Source organism: Cryptomeria japonica, chromosome 11, assembly GCF_030272615.1.
Source record: "Cryptomeria japonica chromosome 11, Sugi_1.0, whole genome shotgun sequence".
In the NCBI taxonomy this organism is placed as follows: Eukaryota; Viridiplantae; Streptophyta; class Pinopsida; order Cupressales; family Cupressaceae; genus Cryptomeria; species Cryptomeria japonica.
The window spans coordinates 219,353,829-219,378,056 of record NC_081415.1 but is presented as its reverse complement, the minus strand read 5'-3'; the positions used below and the strand labels follow the sequence as shown (position 1 = coordinate 219,378,056).

The window sequence follows — 24,228 nt, the reverse complement described above, 5'->3', positions numbered from 1 at the left end:
TAAGATATTCACCGATTATGGTCATGCATAACTATCGATACCTTTGTTTTAGTGTTCTCCAATTAATATCGTACCTTTTCACATGATTCTCATTATGCTAATCACTATAGTTTATTACTGAATTTATTTAATATGACATGATCATTGTAATTTGGAAATCACCATAACCTGATATGTAATGTTACTTATTTATTTATTTATATTATTTATTTTTATTTGAATATTTCAAGAATATTATTAGTAATAAATATTAATAGATATTAATTAAATAATACATTTAATAAATAAATAAATTCCAAATAAAAATTCGTTATTATTATTATATTAATTAATAATAATAATTACTTTATTTAGGATGTATATAACGATCAAGGAGGGACATGACACTACAGTATATTTCAACGAGAAGACAATACATAGCAACTATCACTCTACCGTATATTTCAGCAAGAAGTCAATACATAGCAACTATCACTCTACTGCATATTTCAGCGGGAGGGCAATATCACTCAACCACTTACTCAGTGGGAGGACAAGAATTACAAATATCAAAAGTAGGCGGAAAGCCAGCCTCTCCCACTTTTCAATAGGTATGCTTTACAATCCAGAAGTGGTTGATAGTACTACTATTCAACCTTACAAAGAAAGGAAAGATAGAATAGAAGAGCAATGCTAATCACAAAAGATAACTACCACCAAAACCAGCCCAAACTACACTCACTCGCAAGAACTCAGTCAAACATCCACTTTCGAAAAACTGATATAAATAACAGCAAGCTGGAAATGCATAACCAACAACCCAAAACCACACCAAAATGCTCCCAACTCGCTCCAAACTCACCCAAAATACCCCACAACACACCCAAAATGACACTAGGCATAAAGCAACTAAGAACGAACTGGAAATGAGCTTCAATATGCCCCCAAACACATAGCATGCATCCCAATGAACCAACAAAATGTATGCCTGTGCTTGAAAAGTACGATTTGCATTATAAAATTATAGACTCCAAACTAGGGCCTAAAAACTTACAAATCTTATCACCAAATGCATAGAAATATTTCGAGCCAATACCCAAAATGATAGGTCTCACATGTAGGGAGGTAGGATCGAATCTTTGCTTTAGCCACACCAAAAACCAACAACACTAAAATAACAGCAGCAAACTCGACACTCCAAAAACCACACTGAAACTGAAAATGCACACTGAAAACTTCACCACAATCCAACTCTCAGCTAGGTACTATCTTTCAAGTACGAAACTGCCTAAACTAGGAAGCCACAACTCCGAAGCTCAAGTTCACTACCATTCTAACAACATAACAATATGATTTCTTCAAAATAACCAAATAAGAGGCCAAGCACCTGTATTTGTAGATTTTTCCCTCTGAAATTCAAATGCAAATGACGGCCAAATTCATTTTAAACTCACTTGATTTCATTTTCATGTCCCTTCAAGACATGGTGCCCACTTTACCAAGCACCTAGGCAAAAGTTCGAACTTTTCCTAGGTGAATAATTTGCAAATTACAATATAATAAACACATGAAATATGCCTCATTTTTCTAGCGCCACTAACTTCGGAAAATAATAATATTAACAACAGATATATATATATATATATATATATATACAGATATATATATATATATATATATATATATATCTTTTTTTTTCCTAAGTCGCCCACAATAAAATTAATTAGTAATAAAATAATTAAATATGAAACCTTAGGATAAGGAAATAATATTTAATTAAATAACTTATAACTCCAATACTGATTATCATCAAAATCAAGGATGAAACTGAGCAATGAGAACCACTGAACTGCCAAGACTGCCAAAAATAGCAATGCTCAAATTGCCACTTACTAAAAATAGTAAGTCATGAAATACTGCTCCGAAAAACATGATCTTTGCACATAGAGAAAGAGCTTGAAAAACTCGGTAAAATTGTACCATCCAGTTAGCCAAACCCTAACTTACTAAAAATAGTAAGTTCACACTTCACCGAAGAATCAAATGCATGTTATGCCACCCTGAAGTTCATGAAAAACCCAGAAGGAAACCAATTGAAGAATTCCCTCCTGACAACCCCTAAAAAGCTCGTGCAAAACTCCACAAAAGTAGGAAACCCTAATTCTCCTTTCCATATAGCCTACGGGTCTCTGGAATAGGCCACCGGATCATTGAATGAACATCAGTGAGAAGGGGACATTACAGTCCACCATTCCCAAAATTGCTTGCCCTCAAGCAATCGCAATCTAGGATGCTGTAAAATCTCCTCATTCTCCCATGTAGCATCCTGAACTGGTAAGTCTTTCCACTTAACCAATTACTCTCTGATGGTCCTCCTCAAAAATCGTTCTCTGACATCAAGGATTGCTTCAAGAACTAGTGCCAATTCTCCCTCTTCATCCAAAGGAGACAAATCGGAAGAGATTATCACATTGTGCCCAAGCGCCTTTTTTAGGCGTGACACGTGGAAGACATTATGTACTCGGCTACTTGTCGGTAGCTCCAACTCATAAGCCACAATTCCCACTCTCCTAATGACCTTGAATGGTCCATAAAAACGTGGCTTAAGCTTTTCCGCTCCACTCTTCTTAAGAGTAGACTGTCTGAAGGGTTGTAGTCTCAAGTAGACCATATCACCAACCTCAAATAAACGCTCAATACGCTTCTGATCAGAATACAACTTTTGCTGATTCTGTGCAATCTGGAAGTTGTCCTTCAATGCCTTCAGAATATCCTGACACTATTGAACCATATACCTAGCTTAGGGTGCTATGCTATCTCCAAACACCAAGTCAACAAAGCTAGGGGCCTTGTAACCATAGAGTGCCATGAAAGGAGACATCCGGATGGACATGTGATAAGTGGAATTATAGCAGTATTCACCATGATGTAGCCATCTTACCCATGCCTTTTGCTGTTTTGAAACATAGTTTCTCAAGTAGCCCTCCAACCACTTATTTACTATCTCTGTTTGTCCATTTGTCTGTGGATGGTAACTCATGCTTGGGGTAAGCACAATACCACACAATCCGAAAATCTCCTACCAAAAAGAGCTTAGGAACTTGACGTCCCTATCACTCACAATGTTTTTAGGCAACCCATGTAGCCTAAACACCTCACAGAAGAACAAATCAGCAACCTGAGCTGCTGTAAATGAGCTGGTGATAGAAAAAAAAAGAGCAAATTTTGTTAATCTGTCTACCACCACAAAGATACAATCCTTCCCACTATCTCTAGGCAACCAAGTGATGAAATCCATAGAAATACTTTCCCATTTTTTATTGGGAATCGGCAATGGTTGCAACAAACCGACGGGTGCAGTGTGCTCGTCCTTGTTCTTCTGACAAGTATGGCATTCCCTGACGTATTTCAAAACATCTTTTTTCAACCCTTTCCAAGAGAATCTCTCTCGGATCTGGTTGTATGTCTTGAAAAACCCTTAATGACCAGCAAGGGGAATATCATGAAAAGTTTGTAATACCTTCTCCTTCGACTTAGATTTAGGTAGAAGAAGGATCCTCCCCTTGTACATAATCAATCCATCAACCAAACTATACTTTTCATCGTGAAAAGTACCTTCAACAATGCTGGTTGCAAACTGATTTTTTGCATAATCAGCAAGCAACAAGTCCCTCAAATCAGCAGTGAACTCACATATAAAGCTCAGATGTGGTCTCCATGAAAGTGCATTTGCCACTATGTTGATTTTTCCTTTGACAGACTCAATGTCAAAGTCGTAAGCCTGAAGCTTACTAACCCACTTTTGCTGCCTATCATTCAAATCTTTCTAGTGCATGAAGTGTCTAAGACTATTATGATCAGTCTTAACAACAAACTTACTCCCTACGAGATACTACCTGAACTTCACAAGAGCATGCATAATGGCAAACATCTCTTTGTCATAAATTGAATACAATCTTTCAGGTCCTCTTAACTTCCTACTTTCAAAGACAATAGGATGCTTGTCTTGCATAAGGACCGCACCAACACCTTCCCCTGATGCATCACATTGTAGTTCGAAAAACTTGGTGAAATCAGGCAGGACCAAAATAGGGCATGAGCTCATAAGTTCTTTAAACTTGTCAAAAACTCCTTGTGCCTTTTCTGACCACACAAAAGCTCCTTTCTTAGTGAGATCCGTGAGGGGGGCAGCCATCTGAGAGTAACCCTTCACCAACCTCCGATAGAAGCCACGTAGACCCAAGAACCCCTTCCAGTGAGTCAAGTTCTCAAGTGGAGGCCAATCAATTATGGCTTTGATCTTTTCTAGATCAACCTTCACTCCTTCTGCACTGATGATATGCCCCAAGTAGAGAAACTCCTTCATTCCAAATTCACACTTAGATGCTTTTGCAAACAATGATTCAGACTCTAGAATGCTGAGAATTTCATCTGTGTTGCAGGTGCTCCTTCCATGACTTACTGAAAATGAGGATGTCATCAAAGAAGATAAGCACGAACTTCTACAACTGCTTCTGAAAAATCTTGTTCATGCACAACTAGAAGGTAGCAAGTGCATTAGTCAAGCCAAAGGGCATGACTAAAAACTCAAAATGCCCAAAGTGGCATCTGAAGGCTGTCTTCTCAATGTCAGATTCCCTCATCCTGATTTGATGATAACCGGACTTGAGATCAATCTTTGAAAAGTAAACAGCACCATGTAGCTCATCAATGAGCTCATCAATCCTAGGAATAGGATATTGTGATAACCCTACCTCACTACCCGATGTAAGCCTTATAATGATGTAATAAATTAAAAGACCATTATTAAAATAATGTAATATATTAATATATTAGGGAATTAAAATGATGTAAGATAATTGTAATATATTAATATATTATGGAATTAAAATGATGTAAGACAATTATGAAAATGATGGAATTAAAACATTAAATAATATTAATATATTATTTACAAAGAAAAGATTATTATATTTAAAGTTGGGAAAATTACGTAGATCTATTTAAACATATTACATAGGCCATGATATATTAAATATATTAAATACATAGATATATTTAATTAGGGGAAGGTCATGTGGACCCCCCCTCTTCCCCCCCCCGGTGGGAAGTGGTGGGACGGGAGCCGCAGCATGGGCTGCGACTACCATCACACCCTTTCCCTTGGAAGGGAAGTGGTGTGACGGTAGCCGCAGCCTAGGCTGGGCTGCGACCTGTCACACCCCTTCCCACGGAAGGGGCCCCATGGAGGGTCACGTCTATCCCTCTCCATGGGTATATAAACCCATACTACCACAGGATCAAAGGGAAAAGGCAGAGGATAGAAAGGTTGCTGTGTGGCAAGGAAGGAAGATCAGAAGCTACGACGGCAGGCTACAGGTAAGTTGTATGAATATGTTATTATATATGTTAATAAATATATATAATGAAAATGATATTACTTATGTTAATGAATACTGAATATTTTAATACATGTATTAATGGATATAGTAATTTAATACATATATTAATGAATGATTTTCAGATATTAATGGATATGTATAGACGTATGTTAAGGAATACGTATCAATGAATAGTAGGAATATAAATTAATAAATGTGAATATTTGATAATGGACATTTTCTAAGATATATGTTATGGACTACATGTCAAGTTAGGAAGATGTAAATATAAATGGAAAATAGTAATCAACTATGAAAATGTAATATAAATGTGATTATATGATGGAGAATATAGGGAGGAAACTCCCTTGGCTTTATGAAGGGATTATGACAATCCCTGGTAGGCAGTATATACTGAATGGTTATATGTATATATATGGCTTGGTTGAATAAGTTCATCCAAGAAGAGACGGATCTGGCCGGTCCCCTCTGGTAGACTTGGATGATGAGATGCATCATCCAAGGCAAGGAATTGACATATGGTCATTCCTTGGATGGCTTGGGTGTAAGAAATTACACCCAAGACAGGAATCGAATTGACCTTCGATTTCCTGGATGGCTTGGGTGTAAGAAATTACATCCAAGACAGGAATCGAATTAATCTTCGCTTTCCTGGATGGCTTGGAACCAAGATGGGTTCCAAGAAGGCGAGCTTCACAGCCGCCTAAGGACATGTCCCAGTACTACATTCGTATCCTTTTTATTAAATAAGAATTGAGATTAGTGTTAATTAAGTAATTTAAGTTCAATTGCAAATTAGATTAGTTATAAATATGTATATTTGTTGTATTTCTAACAATTTGTTTTGCAAGACAGTGATCTCTAACTAGTAGGGACATTACAGCTACTGAGTCTTTATGGTTTTCTGATTGAGAGCCCGATAATCCACGCACATGCGCATGGTCCCATCCTTCTTTTTCACCAGAACTACAGTTGAAGCAAAGGGTTTCTTGCTTGGCCGAATGTAACCCATGTCAAGAAGCTCCTTAATGGCTTTCTCAATTTCATCCTTTTGCTTCTTGGGGTATCGATAAGGAGTAGTCATGATAGGATTAGCTCCTTCTAACTCAATAATGTGTTCAGTACCTCGCTCAGGAGGTCTACCAGGAGGTGGGTTCTCAAACACCTTACTCCTTTTTGTGAGAAAAGCTTGAATGTCATCAGGATAATTTCTTTTCTCTTCAAGTGAATTAGATGGCATGACCATACACTCAGGAAATCTTCTAAGTGGTGGATTTCCAAAGACCTTACTCTTGTTTGTGATTAGAGCTTGAATATCAGCAGAGTAGTTACCCTTGTCTTCTAATGGATTTGACAGCATTATCAAACACTCTACTACCCACTTCACTTGGTTATGGTGGATCAGCCTCTCCATCCTCTTCAATGAAACAACTCTAAGACCACCATTTGACATTCCTCTCAATACCACCTTCCCATCAGACATGAACTTCAGCTCCATGGTTTGCAGATTTAAAGTGATCTTGCCAAGAGATCTCAGCCATTGAATTCCAAGGATTGCATCACCAGTCCCTCCAATGCTAACCACAAAGAAGTCATCTCTAATTTCATGATTTCCTAACTTCAGAGACATGTTGGAAATCATTCGGTTGCAGGATATAGTGGAGCCATCAACTACCATGACTTTGAAGCCTTCTACTTCCTTAGCCACTAACCCCCTCTTCACAACAACTCTCTCATCAATGAAATTGTGAGTCGCTCCTATGTCAATGAGAACAATGACACGATGTTCTCCTATCACTCCCCAAACTCTAAAAGACTCATTCTTGTGAATGCTCAAGAGTTGAGCAACCACTCCTCTATCTTCCATTTCACTTTCAGGCCCTTTAGGAGCCTCTTCATACTCACTATCCTCAATTTCAATCGGCTGTTCTGACTTTTCAGAATCTGATCCATCAGTTGACTAGCACTCCATTTGGTGTAAATTGCCCTTCCCATGACATTTATGTCCTAGGGCCCAAGGTTCTCTGCAAGAGTAGCAAATATTCTTCCTCTGGAGCTCTTGACGGAGCTGATCATCCATCCGAGAAGGGAACTTCTTGCTCTGATTTGAAAACTTCTTTTTATCCTTCTGGAAAGGAAAAGGCTTGGACTGAAATTTACTCCTTGGGGCAGCCAACTCCATACTTCTAGATTTTTTTATGGCCTCTACCAAGGTAGGCGGATCGAAATCTTTAACCCATCCTTTCAAAGGCTCTTCAAGACCTTCTGTGAAAAGAACCACTAGCCTCTTCTCTGAGATGCTACTGACCATAACTGAGAGGTTTTGGAATTCGGTTATGTAGTTGTCCAAGGAGCCTTGCTGTTTGAGTTGAGCAAGCTCTCTAAACTTCACCTTCGGGTCCTTAGAATCAAACCTATCAATCAGTTTGTTGGTGAATTCAGCATAGGTGGTTATCAAGCTATGACCAAGGGTGACCAACCCATGGTACCACCATTCGTGAGCAACTCCATCCAAGTGCAAGGTGGGGAACTTGATGGCTTCTTCTTTGGCATAGGCCTCAAGGACAAATAATTGTCCAACTTCTGCACCCACGCTCTAGCTGTACTCTTACTACTTCCATCAAAATGCGCTAGGGTGACCTTTCCAAGAGCCTGTTGATAATCTCTCGGAGCGGAGTATCGATTATCATATCTTCCTTCCCTCCTCTTCTTTTGAATCATGTATTGATCAAGAGACATAACATTTCAGATCTCTTGGGGAAGTGACGCATACTCCACAAAACTAGCCCAGATCTAATCAGCCATAGGGATTTCAACTTCAAGAGGCAGTGTTTCCCTTAGAAGGAAAACAAGTTGCAACGGTCTTGTCACCGATCCAACAGGCATTACACTACTATTGCTGCCATTTCCATTACCACTGAAGTTGTTGGAAGTGCTAGCATTATTTCCACTCATAGTCTGATTCAGATCTTGGCTTTGCCCTCCTCCAGCACTCTGTCTAAAGGTGGCTATCATCTAGGACATCATGTCCATCATAGTGTCAAATTTCTTCTCCATATTCTCCACAACCACTTCTACCTCATTCTGACCAAATAAACTTTCTCCCATTGAATTTGTTGAATCAATTTCTTTGTCCCTGTTCCTCGGGACCTCTGAAAAAGTTTATTCCACCAGCGTTGACGGTATCTGATACTGCTGCCTTCTCTATTCCTGGTTGTAGTATCTAATATCTCTGTCACTCATGGAACCCTTCAGTCACACAAGTTGGCAGGATGTGTGGTTCTGATACCACTGTAATATACCCCTTAATTTTTTATTTTTTTTTCACAATAAGATTACAATGCAAACACAATAACCTGTTAAGGTTAGAGAAATAAGCTAAAATAATTGAAAGGGAACCCTTCCACCTTTTGTTCACTGATAGCCAAATTTGGGAGCGTGAGAGCATACGGTGTTCCGGGGATTGTTAGCACCATAAACTGAACTGAAATTACAATGCACGGGCGGCAAGCCAGCCCCTTCTGCTTATCCAACAGGATAGAAAACTAAACTAGTTGGCGGTGAACCAGCCAAGGAAACAACAAGGAATTTCAACTCAATCACTCTACCACATATTTCACCGGGAGGACAAAGCACTCTACCGCATATTTCAGCTGGAGGACAATATCACTCAACCACTTACCTAGTGGGAGGACACGAATTACAAATATCAAAAGTAGGCGGCAAGCCAGCCTCTTCCACTTTTCAACTGGTATGCTTTACAATCCAAAAGTGGTTGATAGTACTATTATTCAACCTTACAAAGCAAAGAAAGATAGAATAGAAGAGCAATGCTGATCACAAAAGATAACTACCACCAAAACCAGCTCAAACTACACTCACTCGCAAGAACTCAGTCAAACATCAACTTTAGAAAATCTGATATAAATAACAGTAGGCTGGAAATGCATAACCAGCAACCCAAAACCACACCAAAATGCTCCCAACTCACTCCAAACTCACCCAAAACACCCGACACACCCAAACTGACAATAAGCATAAAGCGACTAAGAACGAACTGGAAATGAGATTCAATATGCCCTCAAACACATAGCACACATCCCAATGCACCCACAAAAAGTATGCCTATGCTGGAAAAGTACGATTTGCATTATAAAATTAAAGACTCCTAACTAGGGGCTAAAAACTTACAAATCTTATCACCAAATGCACATAAATATTTCGAGCCAATACCCAAAATGATAGCTCGCACAGGCAGGGAGGTGGGATCGAATCTTTGCTTTAGCCACACCAAAAACCAGCAACACTGAAATCACAGCAGCAAACTCGACACTCCAAAAACCACACTGAAACTGAAAATGCACACTGAAAACTTCACCACAATCCAACCCTCAACTAAGTACTATGTTTCAAGTAGGAAACTGGCTAAACTAGGAAACCACAACTCTGAAGCTCAAGTTCACTCACCATTCCGACAGCATAACAATATGATTTCTTCAAGATAACCAAATGAGAGGCCAAGCACCTATATTTATAGATTTTTCTCACTGAAATTCAAATACAAATGGCGCCCAAATTCATTTGAAACTCACTTTATTTCATTTTCATGTCCCCTCAAGACATGGTGCCCACTTTACCCAGTCTTCCTAGGCAAAAGTTCGAACTTTTCCTAGGTGAATAATTTGCAAATTACAATATAATAAACACATGAAATATGCCTCCTTTTTCTAGCGCCACTGACTTGGGAAAATAATAATATTAACAGAAGATATATATATATATATATATATCATTTTTTTTTTCCTAAGTTGCCCACAATAAAATTAATCAATAATAAAATAATTAAATATTAAACCTTAGGATAAGGAAATAATATTTAATTAAATAACTTATAACTCCAATATTGATTATCATCAAAATCAAGGATGAAACTGAGCAATGAGAACCACTGAACTGAACTGGATCAGAGCCCTGCCCAAGATTGCCAAAAATAGTAATGCTCAAACTACCACTTACTAAAAATAGTAAGTCATGAAATACTGCTTCGAAAAATATGACCTTCCCACCCAGAGAAAGAGCTTGAAAAGCTCAGTAAAGCTGTACCATCCAGTCAGCCAAACCCTAACTTACTAAAAATAGTAAACTCGCACTTCACCGAAGAATCAAATGCATGTTATGTCACCCTAAAGTTCCCAAAAGGAAACCATAAACAGAATTGAAGAATTCCCTCTTGACAACCCCTAAAAAGCTCGTGCAAAACTCTACAAAATTAGGAAACCCTCATTCTCCTTTCCAAATAGCATAGGGGTCTCCGGAATAGGCCACTGGAATACTGAATGAACATCACTGAGAAGGGGACATTACACTCTCTAAATAGATGAAGAAGCCACCACGTTATGATTGCAATCAGCAAACAAAATCGGTTTCGCCTTTAAACCCTTCCACAAAAAACAGCTTACAAGGAGAGATATGCTTGACTTCAAACACTCATTAATGGAGCACATACAAAACGTGTTTTGCAATGTGGAAAGAAGGCGAACTTCATGCTCCAAGACATGGTAACAACTAGCAAAGACGTGTTTCAAAAACGTCTATAAAAATGCCCTCAAAAATGCAATACGTGTTTGCCCAATCTAGTTTAAGTGAAAAACGTAGGAAGAATCATTGATTTCCAATGATTTTGCATACATATTGGGTGGATTTTAGGGAAGAAATACCACCAAAAACGGATTTGGGAGAACAAATGTGCAAGACAGGTTCTTCACTTCCCAATACAAGTAGCAAATGCTTGCAAAAAAGATGTAATCAGGTTTTAGAAACCCCTTTACAAGTTTTAAAAACTTCACTTTTCTCTCAGTTAGGCAAATTCGGGTTTTTAAGGGAGAAGAGCATAAAAATAAAGAGCATTTCGACTTGCAATGGGGAAATAAAACCCCTACAACAACTAAAGAAATAAAAACTTAAAAACTTGTAATAGGGAAATAGAATTCCCATTACAAGTAAACATAAAACATAAAAAGACTTTAAAAACTCAAAAAGACTTGTAATAGGGAAATAAAACTCCTATTACAACATAAAAGCACAAAGTAGGAACTTTTATGAGAACTTACAAGTTCTCATTAAACTTGTAATTTTAAATTCACTTGCAATTTGTCCAAAAAGTTCCTACAACAACTTAATAGAAATGAAAAGCAACGGGGAAATAAAAAGTAAGTTACAAGTTTACAATAAAGTGCACTTGTAATTGTTTTAAAATTTCCCTACAACATAAAAATAGAAGAAAACTCCTAACCTGCAATAAAGGGAAAATTTCCCACCTACAGTCAAGAAGAAAAAACCCAAAATTGAAGGAAAGACATAGCAAATGAAATCGAAACGCGATGAAATTTGAAACGTGAATTGAGAATAGACCGAAGATCAGTCCAGTTCAAGGAGCAAAAATTTTGCCTTGGGAAGTGTGCCTTAAGAGTAAAATCTTCAACCTACAGTGATTGCTCTGAAACCCGAAATTGCACAAAAAGCTAGGAAAAAGAAGACCAAAACTCACCAAAACTTGGACAATGATGGCAAAGACACCCCCCAATGATTTGACACTAACAAATGTGAGTATTGTACCTCATAAAACTTGCCTTGGAGACAAAAACAACACATTTAAACCAAAATTTTGTAAGGGTTGTCTCATTTTTGTGAGGACAACAAGCATGAACCATGAAGCAGAGAACAGTGGCTAAATCAAGTCCTATCTAAAATCAGGGATGACAGTTCTAGTCTCACCATTGGGAATATTTTCTTTTCAATGCCATTGTAAGAGAGAACTTGACAAATGAAAAAGTAATGCAGTAGAGGAATGCATTGTTACAATGCATTATAGCAGCGCTATGTGGTAAAAGGCAATGACTTTCACTATCACGGTGACCAACAAAGAATGTTAATTATCTTCAAGTTTAGTGGTTGATCTTCATGAGGTTACTATCATTACCATTCATGGTCAAATGATGCAAGTTGATGATCCTGGACAAATACCTTCACCGATCTTGAATACTTCAAGTGCTAGCAGCATTGAAAGATCCCTAACTAGAAATCTGATCCAATCTGCTGTTTGTTTACAAATTCAAACTCTTTGACGGGTGAATTGTTTACTTTAGAATTTGATGAGGTTTTGAAATTTTGAAGTTTTGATGTTTTATGTGAGAATGACAGACAATGTTTATAGGAAAATAGATGCCAAACATAAAGAAGATCAACAGAACTAAATTCAAGATTCTGATTTTTATTGCAGCATTTAAAGAAATCAGAATAATTTACCAAACTAGAGATACTAAGCCCAATTGTCTTACCAGGAGTCCAACGCCTGCCTGGATGAGCCCCGTTTATTGACCCAAAATGCATTAACTACTGAAATGGAAGCTTTCAGAGCACTACAATAGCTCCAATGAGCTTTATTTGACTAATAATGAATTACCAAAACAAAATATGAGAAGAAATAGCAAGTCAGCTAAGAATTCCAAAATGTTGTCAAGCAAGATTCCCAAATTGTGACCTTTTTCCCCAATGATTTGCTGCTGCTGCTCAGATCTGATATTTTCTTCCCTCCAAAGCTACTATGATCTCTTATTTAGACTCCAACAATGAAATCACAGGCAATTCTAATTCTCCAAACCCTCCAATTATTTTATTTGGAACCCCAGGCTGCCCAAAATGGTACGGCCAGCTACCTGGAGTAGTATGGCTGTCATAAATGCACTTATTTTTCTGTAGAGACCCTCCAATCTGCTATGATCTGTGGTTCTCACCCTATAATTCCTATTACAATCAATAACCTCTGATTTGTGACCCCAAATGGCCAAATATGAGGTGAATTCTGAGTGCTGATGTAGTGTGAATGGATGGGGTATCGTCCAACCAAGCCCGGATCAAAGGTTTTCGTCTCCAATCAGGTTTCCTCAAGCTGTTCCTGCAATGGCAGACTGCTGCAAGGTAAAAGATTCAATAATTTTCCAAAAGCATACCTCCCCAATTGGCACGTACAAGCATTTTAAGTCTCCAAACCCTAAATCAAACCCTACATGGCATCTTAGAAGATTCCAAATGGAATCTTTGGGCTTCATAATGGTTTGCTCAACTTGAGGGGTCAACTTATCATTGAATGGGGCCACTTTTTTAAAATATTATTCACTCAAGAAAGTGTGCCAAGGGAGTAATATAAAGTTATTTAAAATAAACAACTTATAACTTAACTTTTTCTATTTTTAGAAAAAGTTACTTTTATAACTTTAAATTATAAAGTTACTTTATTAACTTACCAAAGTCATAAAAATGACTAAGTGCATGATTCCCTTTGGCAAGTAAATCATCCCCAACACTAGAATTCACCTGTGGAGATGGGTGTCAGGTGAATTCCCCATCCTGATTGATTACTCAGGAAGTGGGGACATTACAAGCATGAAGACCTCTCAAATAGAGGATAATATAAATAGAATCGTGTCTCAGACACAGATTAGTTTCAATTATGCATTTGTAATTTCCCTTTGACAAATTGCATGTAATGTCAAAAGTTGTAATTGCAAGTAGTCACATTACTTGCATTCTTGTAACTTGTAATTACATGTAAACAAATTACAAGTTGGAAGACAATAGGACTAAAATTTGGAATTAAGTCATAGTTAGTTGTGGAGTAAGTCTTAGTTAGTTGGACTTCTCCCACTTTTTTCTCTTAGCCCCTCTCCTATATATATTGGAGGGTGCTCTATGTAATTTTTATCTTTTTAGCAAGCAAGAAAACTCTCCAAAAATTTACAGTCATAAAGACTCTGTGCTTCATACTTGTAAATTGATTTCTCAAGTAATATCCATTGTGTTCTTGCATCATAGTGGTATATTTTTTTGCATTTGCTTGAGGTTCTAGTGAGATTGTTGAAAGGAGATTTGATCTGATTTCTTGTAGACTTTGTGCTAAAAGTATTAAGGATTAAATTATTAAAGCTAAGTGTTCATAATAGAGAGCAATTGTAAGGCTTTGTGCTTGTAGTTGGTCCCATTTGTAGTAGTTTAGAAGTGCACCATATCAACAGACTTTGTGCTGTCATATGCTGCATATTGTTCTTATTCTAATCATTTTGAAAGGTAGATAGGATAGTGGAAAGTAAAGACTTTGAGCTTTATTTCTATTTTCTCATCCCGGGGAAGTAACGGAAGACTTTGAGCTTTCACGGAAACTTTACTTCCTTTTTGTAAAAACATCCTTGTAATTGTTAAAGTTTCTTAGGTGGTTGTATTTGTTTTCTTAACTATTATTTCTCTTCTAGAAAGAGAAGAGAATATCATTTTTTCTGAGAAAAAAGAAAAGGATGTTGTCCCACCCAATTTAGATTAGTGTTATAGTTAATTTGTAATAGTAGAAAAGGGGGAGCCTTCCCTTAAAATCAGGAGAGTTTTAACTCACACGCTGTGGCTAAAACCACAATTTTGCACACCTCCCCAAGTGTACAAAATTTTCAACCAACAGAGAGGACAATCATCTAGGTCTTTGACAATATGTTGAAAAATGTCAAAAACTTATAGAACACTCTTCATGTGGATGAGAGAGTGACAAGTATTGTATTTGTATGGAACCAAGTTTCAAACTTGTCCCCCTTTTTTGTCATTTTTTTGTCTCTTGAATTTTGAATTTAAGGGTTCTTAGAATTTAAACTCTATATTTTGTAATAGTTATTTTGATTATTTTATTTGCTTTTGGTCTCCTTATTGGCAAAATATGGTAGATGTCATTATTGTTTTTGGGGTGGGTTTTAAAGCCCTTAATGATGAGGAGATAAATTGTTTCATTTTGATCATGTGATCAACTTAAAAGGGGTAAGTATTGACCAAGTCAAGATCAAGGCAATTTTTATTGCCGAGTGTAATGCTCAACTGAGGGACCCGTTGGGTACAAGCCATGTTAAAACCATCTGCCACCATAACATTAAATCCCTTAAAATCTTCAGTCTATATACACCTCTTAGCCACCAGTGTTGAGTTTATGAAGTTATGGGTTGCCCAATTGTCCACTAAAATCATCACATGTTGCCCCTACAAGACTATAACTTGGCTCCCAAGGCTCTTTGTAGCTGAAACATAACTTTTTTCAACGAAACTCATTTCAAACCTCATCACCCCTACTGTTCGTTTTGGGCTAATCCTGTTGAACAGGTTCCTTGTCCTTATCCTTCATATGTGAGAATCCTTTTTTACTAAAAAAATTCTTTTTGAAGGAGAGGACTGCATGCCTCTAACCTTTTTTATTGCTTCCTATAGTGTGGGTGGGCAAAGTGCCTTAATCCACCCTCTTAATGGATCCAATAACCCATCCATGAATAACACAATCAATCTCCTTTTTGAAATATCAGTCAACAAAAGTGATAACCTCTAAAAATCAGCAATGTATACATCAACAGAACCCCATTGCTGAAGCTATGCCAATTCCTTCAAGTGCAACTCAAGATCTTTTTTATCGAATCTACCAATTAGCCTCTCAATGAACTTTGCATATGAATCAATCTGACCATGTCCCAATGTGACCATTCCATGATGCCACCACTCATAAGCACTACCATCCAAATGAATAGATGCATATATAATACCTTCATCCTCTAGAATGGGGTTAAGTTGAAAATAAGTGTCTAGTTTTTGCACCTATGCTCTAGATGTAGTTTTTCCAGACTCATCATAAGAAGGAATGGATAGCTTCCAAACCTTCCTCTGCAAATCTTGGTTTTCTGGTCTACCACCCCTGTGAGGGGTCTATGTTTCAACTTGACCATGTAGTCACAGAAAGACATTTCAGCCTGAAAATCAGCACCTAAATCCCTTCAGTCTTGTACAATTTGGTCCCACAACTCTTACTGTGTTGGTTCATTTTCTGCTTGAAGATTATTTCTTGGAGGTATGTTATGCATAAGGGGCCTAGAATTGGCTATTCCAACCATAGTACGCTGATTCGCAGCTCTGTTGTTGACTGAACCATCCCCATGTCCATTGTTCCCATCGCTGTTCCCACCATTGTTATTATTATTGTTGTTGTTATTGTTATTTCCTACAATGTGCTGAGCCATTAGTGCACACATTTGAGTTATATTCTGCTATAACTCCTGCTGACCTCTAGCCAGATCATTGAGGATATCTCTTGTGCTTGGTTCTTGATGGTCTCTATGCTCTTTGTCACCCATATTTACTTCAACTCTTTCACCACCCACAAACAGATCAATTTCTGCTGGATCTTCAATGTTAGTTTTGATCTATTTCTTCTTAGGTAATAATGATGTGTGTTCGGCTGAATTACTCATCCAAATGTCATGTCACTATATTGTTTCAATGTTTTTTTATTTGTTTATGGATTTGTGTGCAGAAATACATATAATCACTGAGATTTCAAATTGAGCAACAAGATAACTGGAATACTAGAAGCAAATATATTGGTTTGACCTTTACTTACTGTAGCAGAGATAAATCCTTTATAAGCATGCACAGGTCTGAAAATGTACATTAGAGTGATAAGAATATACAATATAGAAACATGATATGCTGTCCCAACAGTTAGTTGATGAACAAGAGCATAATACATCTATAGAGGAATATAAAATCACCATGCGTAGCAGGGATTGGTCTTATTTCTTCCCATAATAACTCGCCCAGTACCAATAAAGGGAATCCGACCAACATAGAAGTCAAGGTTGCTAATGCAAGGAAGAACTGATGATAAAAACTCCAACAAAGGGCCACAGGTCTGACACTTAACTCGCCCATTTATATCTACTCATGGCACCCAACAAAGAAGTTGCACATATGGAAAAAGTCCCACGCACTAGAACATAGTTTAATCTTACTTTCAGATGGCCTGTATAGTATTTGTTCCATCGCCATCATCCTCAAACTCCACATTATTGAAAGTAAACTCCAGCAGTTAACTGATTTATTATCGCCCAAGTTTGAGTTTCTAGTCTTAATTCCTAGCAAAGAAGTTCTTATCCACAACTATCAAACCCAACCACTTCAATTGGCCCAAAAAAGTGAATTGGCCAGCCTTAAACTCCAACTTTTTGCTTGCAATCCCCTGCCATTGCTGAAAGTTATTTTCATGCTAGCAAGGGAACCTCCAATCACTGGACAAATAGAATGAACTCTCAAACCTAGGCGTCCAATGTCTTCATAGCAAACCTCCAACAAGCTTACAACTCTAAAATTTATCTTTAGCAAAAGACTTCATAAATTTCATTGATCTTCAATCACTATTCCAATGTGAGAAATCTGAATGAATTCTCCAGCCACTAGCTAGGGTAGAATCTTGCACATCAAGATAAAAGGATGTAGGTTGAGGCATGCCATTAAACTAAACTGCAACATGCTATTTGTTCAATAAATCATTGCAGGTTATCATCTTCTTTATTAGAACACCAGTAACAAACAAAGGATTCTAAGAGGTGCATCACCATTGTCATAATGAAGATATGCTCTGCATCAAAATGGAAGGTATCTAGAGTATTTGTACTTATATCCACCTCATTGTCATTTGACAGCTGGTATTCATTACCATTGTAAGTGCTGGTAAAATTCTTTTTATTTGGACCACATAGAACTTCCAGGTCTTCAACTATATTACTAGCACAATAATAAAAAATATGGGATACTAAAGATGAAGAACCAAGTCTTTCAATGTAGCCCTCCATTGCATACTTTTTCATCACAATATGTAGAATCAGGTTCAAAAGAAAATTCATTTCCCTCAAGGACACAAACCTTTAGGTTCCAATCAAAGCAAAGAAGTTCAGCAGCAAGGAACTTAATCATTGGATCAAACCTAGAGCATTTAGCAAATTTATTAGTCATATATTGAAGTACATATATTAGGCTCCAGGAAATGTGAAGAATGCATAGGTTTTGTAATAACCACCCTATTTGCTTTTTTTAAAAATTTTTTAATGTTGTTTATGGGTTTTTATGACAATATGAAGCATACAATTGAATAGAAATGTTTGCAACAATATCTAGATGAAATGAACATTGATATTTAGATCTTCTGAAATACCCACAAGCTGCAATTTATTTTCAGATCTGATATAGAGTTTGGACAGCAATATATCTTTAAAAATAATAGTGCCCAGATGGCCGAAATGACTCAAAATGAAAATACAAACATACCCCTTTTTGCTGTTACAAATAAGAATTATATTGGTCTGATATCAACAAAATAGGACTCCAAAATGGTATCAAATCCCTACAAACCCTAGCAGCTCCAGCTCCAAACTGTCATCTATGCATAAAAGACTCCTAGGCACCCCTTTTCCTGCCAAAATCTGCTCCAAACCCTAGGCATTTTGGCCCTATGATGCTCTTGCCCCCTATCTAAGTTGTACAACCTACCTCTAGAATGGTATTGTTGTGACCTAATCACACATCAACCCATTCCAAATGGGAACCCCCTACTTTTTAGATCCTCGTGGTCTTTCGGTTTTGGTTCTTTGGGTCTTTTCGCAGCAATCTCTTCGGTCTCCTTGGTTTGCAAGTGTTTTGGAATGAATTTGATCAAGTCTGCAAGTCGTTTGAATGATTTTGGCTAAGTCTGGAACCTGTTTTGCCTATTTTAGGGTTTTGCCCTTCAGATTTAGATTTGAGGTTTTTTCCTTAGGGTTTTGGAAAAACTGAACATTGCATTGGAATCAGGACCCTTTGAGGAAGCTACTAGTGAAATTTGAGTGAATTCTAAACAACTTTCTATTTTTAGAAAGTTCGTATTTTAGGGAATTTCATTGCCTCCCGGATTGTCTTTATTTTGCCAAAAATCAAACTTACTATTTTGAGCAGTTTCTATTTTTAGTAAGTGTCATCTTGCTCTGGTTTGCCCTAATTTTGAAATTTTGAAGTACTTACTATTTTTGGTAAGTCTATTTTGGCAGGTTCAACACAAGAAGGGGTCCTAACACTGAAGATTGAGCATTCCTAAATATTTGTCTAAATCCGGAAAGATTTAAAAAAAAAAGCAGACAGTTGATCAAGAGTGGCCAAGTGTGGAATTCATTCTAGAAGTGGAAAGGCATTGAAAAATCTCGTAAGGCACAAAAATCGACTTCAATCCAAGATGGCATCCTAGTCTAGAAACTGCAAAAATGGCTAAGTCTAGAGAAAAGCTAGGGAAGAATCCCTCACTAGAGAAATGCATCCAAAAGAAGATGGGCACCAAAATGTGGTCTTGGAGGAATTTTCCTTCCAAGACCAAATTCCTCCTCAGGGTCTAAATGGCGATCATGTTTGGGAGTTGGGTGCTAAATTGGGGTCATGGAGGAATTTTCCTCCATGACCAAAATTCCTTCATCACATGGTTTTCACGCCCAAGTAAAGGTACGGAGCACCAAATACAAGCCTTGGAGGAAAAGAAAAAAATTTCAAAATTCCTCCACAACACCTAAACAACGCTCTAGCATGGTGGATAAGCACCAAATAGGGGGTGTGAAGGACTTTTTCTCCCCAAACATGATTCCTACATACCATGCTTTCTGCACCTAAGCTTGTGGAAGAGCGCCAAACAGGATTCATGGAGGATTTTTCCTCCTCAATCCAAAATCTTGTAGCATGCCATCTTATAGTGCCCAGGTCAGATGTCAGAGCGCCAAAATTGGGGTCAGGAGGAGTTTCTCCTCAGCATCAAATTCCTCCTTATGAGCAAAACAATGCCCAAGTCCTGGTGGGAGTGCTAGGACAAGGTGATGAAGGATTTCTCCTTCCCAAGACAAATTCCTCCATGAGGTAGCTTCCACGCCCAAGGCAAGAAATACACGTTGAAGCAAGAGTAAGGAAGGAATTCCTTCCACGCAAGATTATCCTCCACAAGGTCAATTCCATGCCTAAGGAAGAAGTTGGAAAGAGGGCCATGAAAATTAAGTCAAGGATGAAGAGGTAAGGAAAATCTCCTCAGGGAAAAAATTCAAAATGTCTCTCTCAGGCATGGAAATTCGCCAAAATTGAAGAAATTTGTAATATCCCTTGTCTAATCTAACCTTGTTTTGCTTATTTGAACTCCAAGGAATATTGTCAAACACTTGTCTTGCAAAGTCTGTACTTGTTGTTCTTGTTTCAGTTTGTTTGGTTTTGTTTGGAATGATGTCACATGTTATTTAAATGCTTTCAAAAGATTACTAAGATGTCTAGGCAAAGAACTAAAATGTAAGTGCAATTCTTGTCTTTTTGAATGCATATAGATGACCCACACTATGTAAATATGCACCTACAACAACTGGACATTAACTCAAACAGTTGGCATGCAAACTATTATGCTGTCTATGAAGATTATAACCATAGGCACTAAATAACAACTTGTGGGTTCAAAAATCAGAACTAAGAAAAACATTTAATTGACTGATATAAATGTTCTCTGACTGCAATATACATCAAATCAGCTTCATACATTAATTAGGTGAGTATACACATCAAATTTTACATACTCGGATATTATTACTTGAAGTATGACCATAAAATGTAGAGTTTGGAGCTGAATACAATCTGATATAAATTCTGAGAATTCCTGGGACTGATAACAGCCAATTAGAACCCCGGGGAATGTGCCAAACACCTCCAAATGAAGCCGTCCAAGCTGATGATGAGAAATATAAACCCTATGCTGGATATGGATGTGAAACGAGGCCTTACTGATGGCCAAAACCCTCCCAGAATTTTCTGAGCAAGTCTGATCACAAAATGCAACTTATATCTTCAAACCCTAGTCACCCAAATATAGAAAATTTGTATAAAATCATAGGCTGCTTCGAAAATCATGAAACCACCATCAGAAGGCTTCTACTGCACTCTGAAACCAAAAAACCCTAGCTGGAAAAGTTAAATAAATCACTCTATCCTCCAATTCTGCCTGAGACTTAAACGAGTTCTTACAAATTTAGCACAAATAGAGCCTCTGAATGAAGCTCGCCCATAAGCCAAATTCAATGGATATTTCACCACCTCAAATGGCTGCAACACTAAAGAATTATCATTCTCCAATGGCTAGCTGAAGACAGAAACCCTCGGCTCCTTGTAGAGAAAACTCATGAAATAGATGCACAAAAGAATGAATGAAATCCCTTTTCAAAAGCCTTTATATAATATTTAATTTGCATTTGGCTTCATCTCATTTAATTTCACTTTAATTTCATTTACTTTTCCCTCCATTTGGTGCACAATATAAAGTATACTTTATTAAACACTTATATCTCCCTTTAAATAACACTTTATCACTTATAATAAAGTATACTTTAAAAGCATTTAATATATCATCTCTTAAAGTGGGCCCCCAATATAACTTAAATGCACTTTAAATAATTGACTTCATAATTCATTAAATAACCCCCTCATAATAAAGCCAATTAGATATATAAATGATGTGCACTTTTAAATTAATTAATTAATTAATTATTATTATTAAAGTACAACTTTAATAATAATAAAAATGCCATAACTTCCAGAATAATGCATATAATTCAATTCGGTCTACTCTAGGAGGTAACCCACTGCATCTCTGTGCATCCAACTGCTTTACTAAAAATAATAAGGGTCCCTCTCTAACATCTACTGACTTACTATAAATAGTAAGTATAGCAAATGGAGCCCTGGAAATACCAAATAAAAGCCAGAACTGAAAACCACTGAACTCTGGAGACGATACAAGCCTCAAGAGACCCTCTAACCATACTCATTAGCCTACGAGGGTCAGAATGATAGGCTAAGCATCCAAAATCCATGTCTACTAAAATGGGAACATTACCAAATTTCAAGGCAAAGACAAATTTGGCCAAATGAGAGAATTTTCTCTCTCCTGAATCTTGGAGCTAAAAATGGAAAAAAGTTCCTAAAAAATAGGAAATGTGAGAAATTGATGGAAAAGATTCCTAGGAACAACATGAACTCAAAAAGCACAAAAAATTCTTCTCGGATAAAATTTTCTCTCTAGGAATTTTCTCTCTCCAAATATTCGGACGAACAAGATTTCTTTCCAAGTGGATAAATCGACAAAATTCTCTAAGGGAAGGAAAATATTTCAAGATATCCTTCTGAATTCGAAATGGAAAGATTTTAACAATCAGCGAGTTGGCAACATGCAAAAAGGAATATTTCAAATTTATGATGCATGACTTAAAGAATAATGGAAAATTCCATTTTTGAACTCAACGTTAACGACAAGACCTGTTTGCATGGCAAGTTGGCAAGGAAACTATGACACATTCTTAATGCAACTGCTAAGATAAGTCTCTTGCCAACTTGGTAGCTTTGGTGGGGAAATTCTATTTAAACAATGAAACACAATTCATTTCTCATGCGTGATTTTGGAGAAAAGTTGAAGTTGGAGAGAAGTGGCAAAAAATCAGATTCGAAGAATTTTATTTCTTTTCAAGAAGTTCTTGACTGCAGAGGTTTAATTTTATTCCTAGTTAGGAATTTATCAGCTGGAATTTCTTCTCCATCATTTTGTTTAAATCCTTACAATGATTTTAATGTTAGTTTACTTTGTTTTGTAGGAATAGCAGAATCAAGCAAGGTTGCGGTTACGTCCAGGCAGGCACAGATTAGCGACACCAACAGGATTTTTGGAACAGATGGATACAATCCATCACCTACTGTTGTTAGATTTGTCAAGAGCGGAATTGTCTCAATTGCAGGCTTCCCTCCAAGCATTCAATGTCCATAATTGATTTTGAAATGCGCAAAGCACTATGATGAAGAAAGAAGAGTGATTTTGACATTAGATGGCAAGCTATTTGGCTAACTTGATCGCCAAAGCTATTGGAGAAACGTTTGGAATTCTGGCATATCATTCCATGACTTACAGACTTAAGGAAAGAGCAGCAGCAATGTATGAGGCTGGTGTGGAAAGATGTGTTGAGATGATCAACAAGACCTAGATGCAGAAGCCAAGACCGCATATTTCCAAGATGCCTAAACAGATCACCAATTTTGACTTCAAGCAGGAGTACGTGGATCTTGTAATGATGCTAAGTAGGATAATGGGGTGTCCACATGCTTTAACATTTGAAACCTGGATATTCTTCTTCATTGGCGAGGTTATGAATGCCAATGGGATAGTGGATTGGGTGAGATTGATAAGCCATTATTTGCATGAACAATTGAAGAATTTGAAGGAGAAGTGTACCCAATCCTTTTAAATGAGCTCGTATGTGATTTATTTGCTGGCGAGGATGAGCAGCTTCGACAACTTACCAGGAAAAGGGCCCATGGGATGTGGGCCAAGACAGCTGAAGGTCCACGAATGCTATCTCTAGTTGCTCCTATATAGCACTGATTATTTCAAACTGGTGAATGATACGTTCACAATGTATTTAACTAGACTATTGTAGGGTGAACTTCACACAAGGTTGTTGCCAGAAGCTAGGGCCCTAATACAGAAGTTTGGAGCCTAGTACATCCAGTTTCAAAGTTTACTTACATCCAGATCCAAAGATTTTCCTTCCAGCTGCACAAGTTACCAAGGTATCCCTCGGATAAAATGGTATTGCTAGAACTCACCAAGCAATTGACAACTTATGACATGATTCAGAAGAAGAAAAGGAAGCTATCCATTGAATTCACTATTGTTGTAGGCAACTATGTAGAATTGTGTCCATCATTAGCAATGGCTGAAAAGTCTATGGAAGAATTGGCATTTTATCACTTGACATTCCATACAACCAGATCATAAGTATGATCCATATAACAAAACCAGGATGGTCACCGGAATGAAGTTCAAGCACAAATTTCACTTGGAGGATTTTTGGGCAAATGCCAAGGATGATCTTGAGATCAAGAAAAGAATGTTTTCGAAATTGCCCCTTGA

The 24,228-nt window shown here is 37.3% G+C and overlaps 2 protein-coding genes across 2 annotated transcripts in view; one reads left to right on the top strand and one right to left on the bottom strand.

Annotated features, from left to right (window-relative positions):
- Positions 1-24,228, top strand: part of LOC131053398 (probable LRR receptor-like serine/threonine-protein kinase At1g56140) — a 105,160-nt gene that overhangs the window by 43,302 nt on the left and 37,630 nt on the right. The window lies entirely within an intron of this gene.
- LOC131860144 (uncharacterized) lies at positions 2,336-16,471 on the bottom strand. The gene is made up of 4 exons (XM_059214519.1): positions 16,263-16,471; positions 3,101-3,176; positions 2,921-3,001; positions 2,336-2,752 (listed from the first exon to the last, which is right to left on the bottom strand). Exons 1-4 carry the CDS (start codon positions 16,469-16,471, stop codon positions 2,336-2,338), a joined length of 783 nt encoding a protein of 260 aa, XP_059070502.1.

Coding starts and splice junctions, on each gene's coding strand:
- LOC131860144 (XM_059214519.1), bottom strand. CDS start 16,471: ATGGCTCAGCACATTGTAGGAAATAACAATAACAACAACAATAATAAT. Junction 3,002..3,100: donor ATGGGTTGCCTAAAAACATT/GTGAGTGATAGG, acceptor TACCATCCACAG/ACAAATGGACAAACAGAGAT. Junction 2,753..2,920: donor CAAAACAGCAAAAGGCATGG/GTAAGATGGCTA, acceptor CAATAGTGTCAG/GATATTCTGAAGGCATTGAA.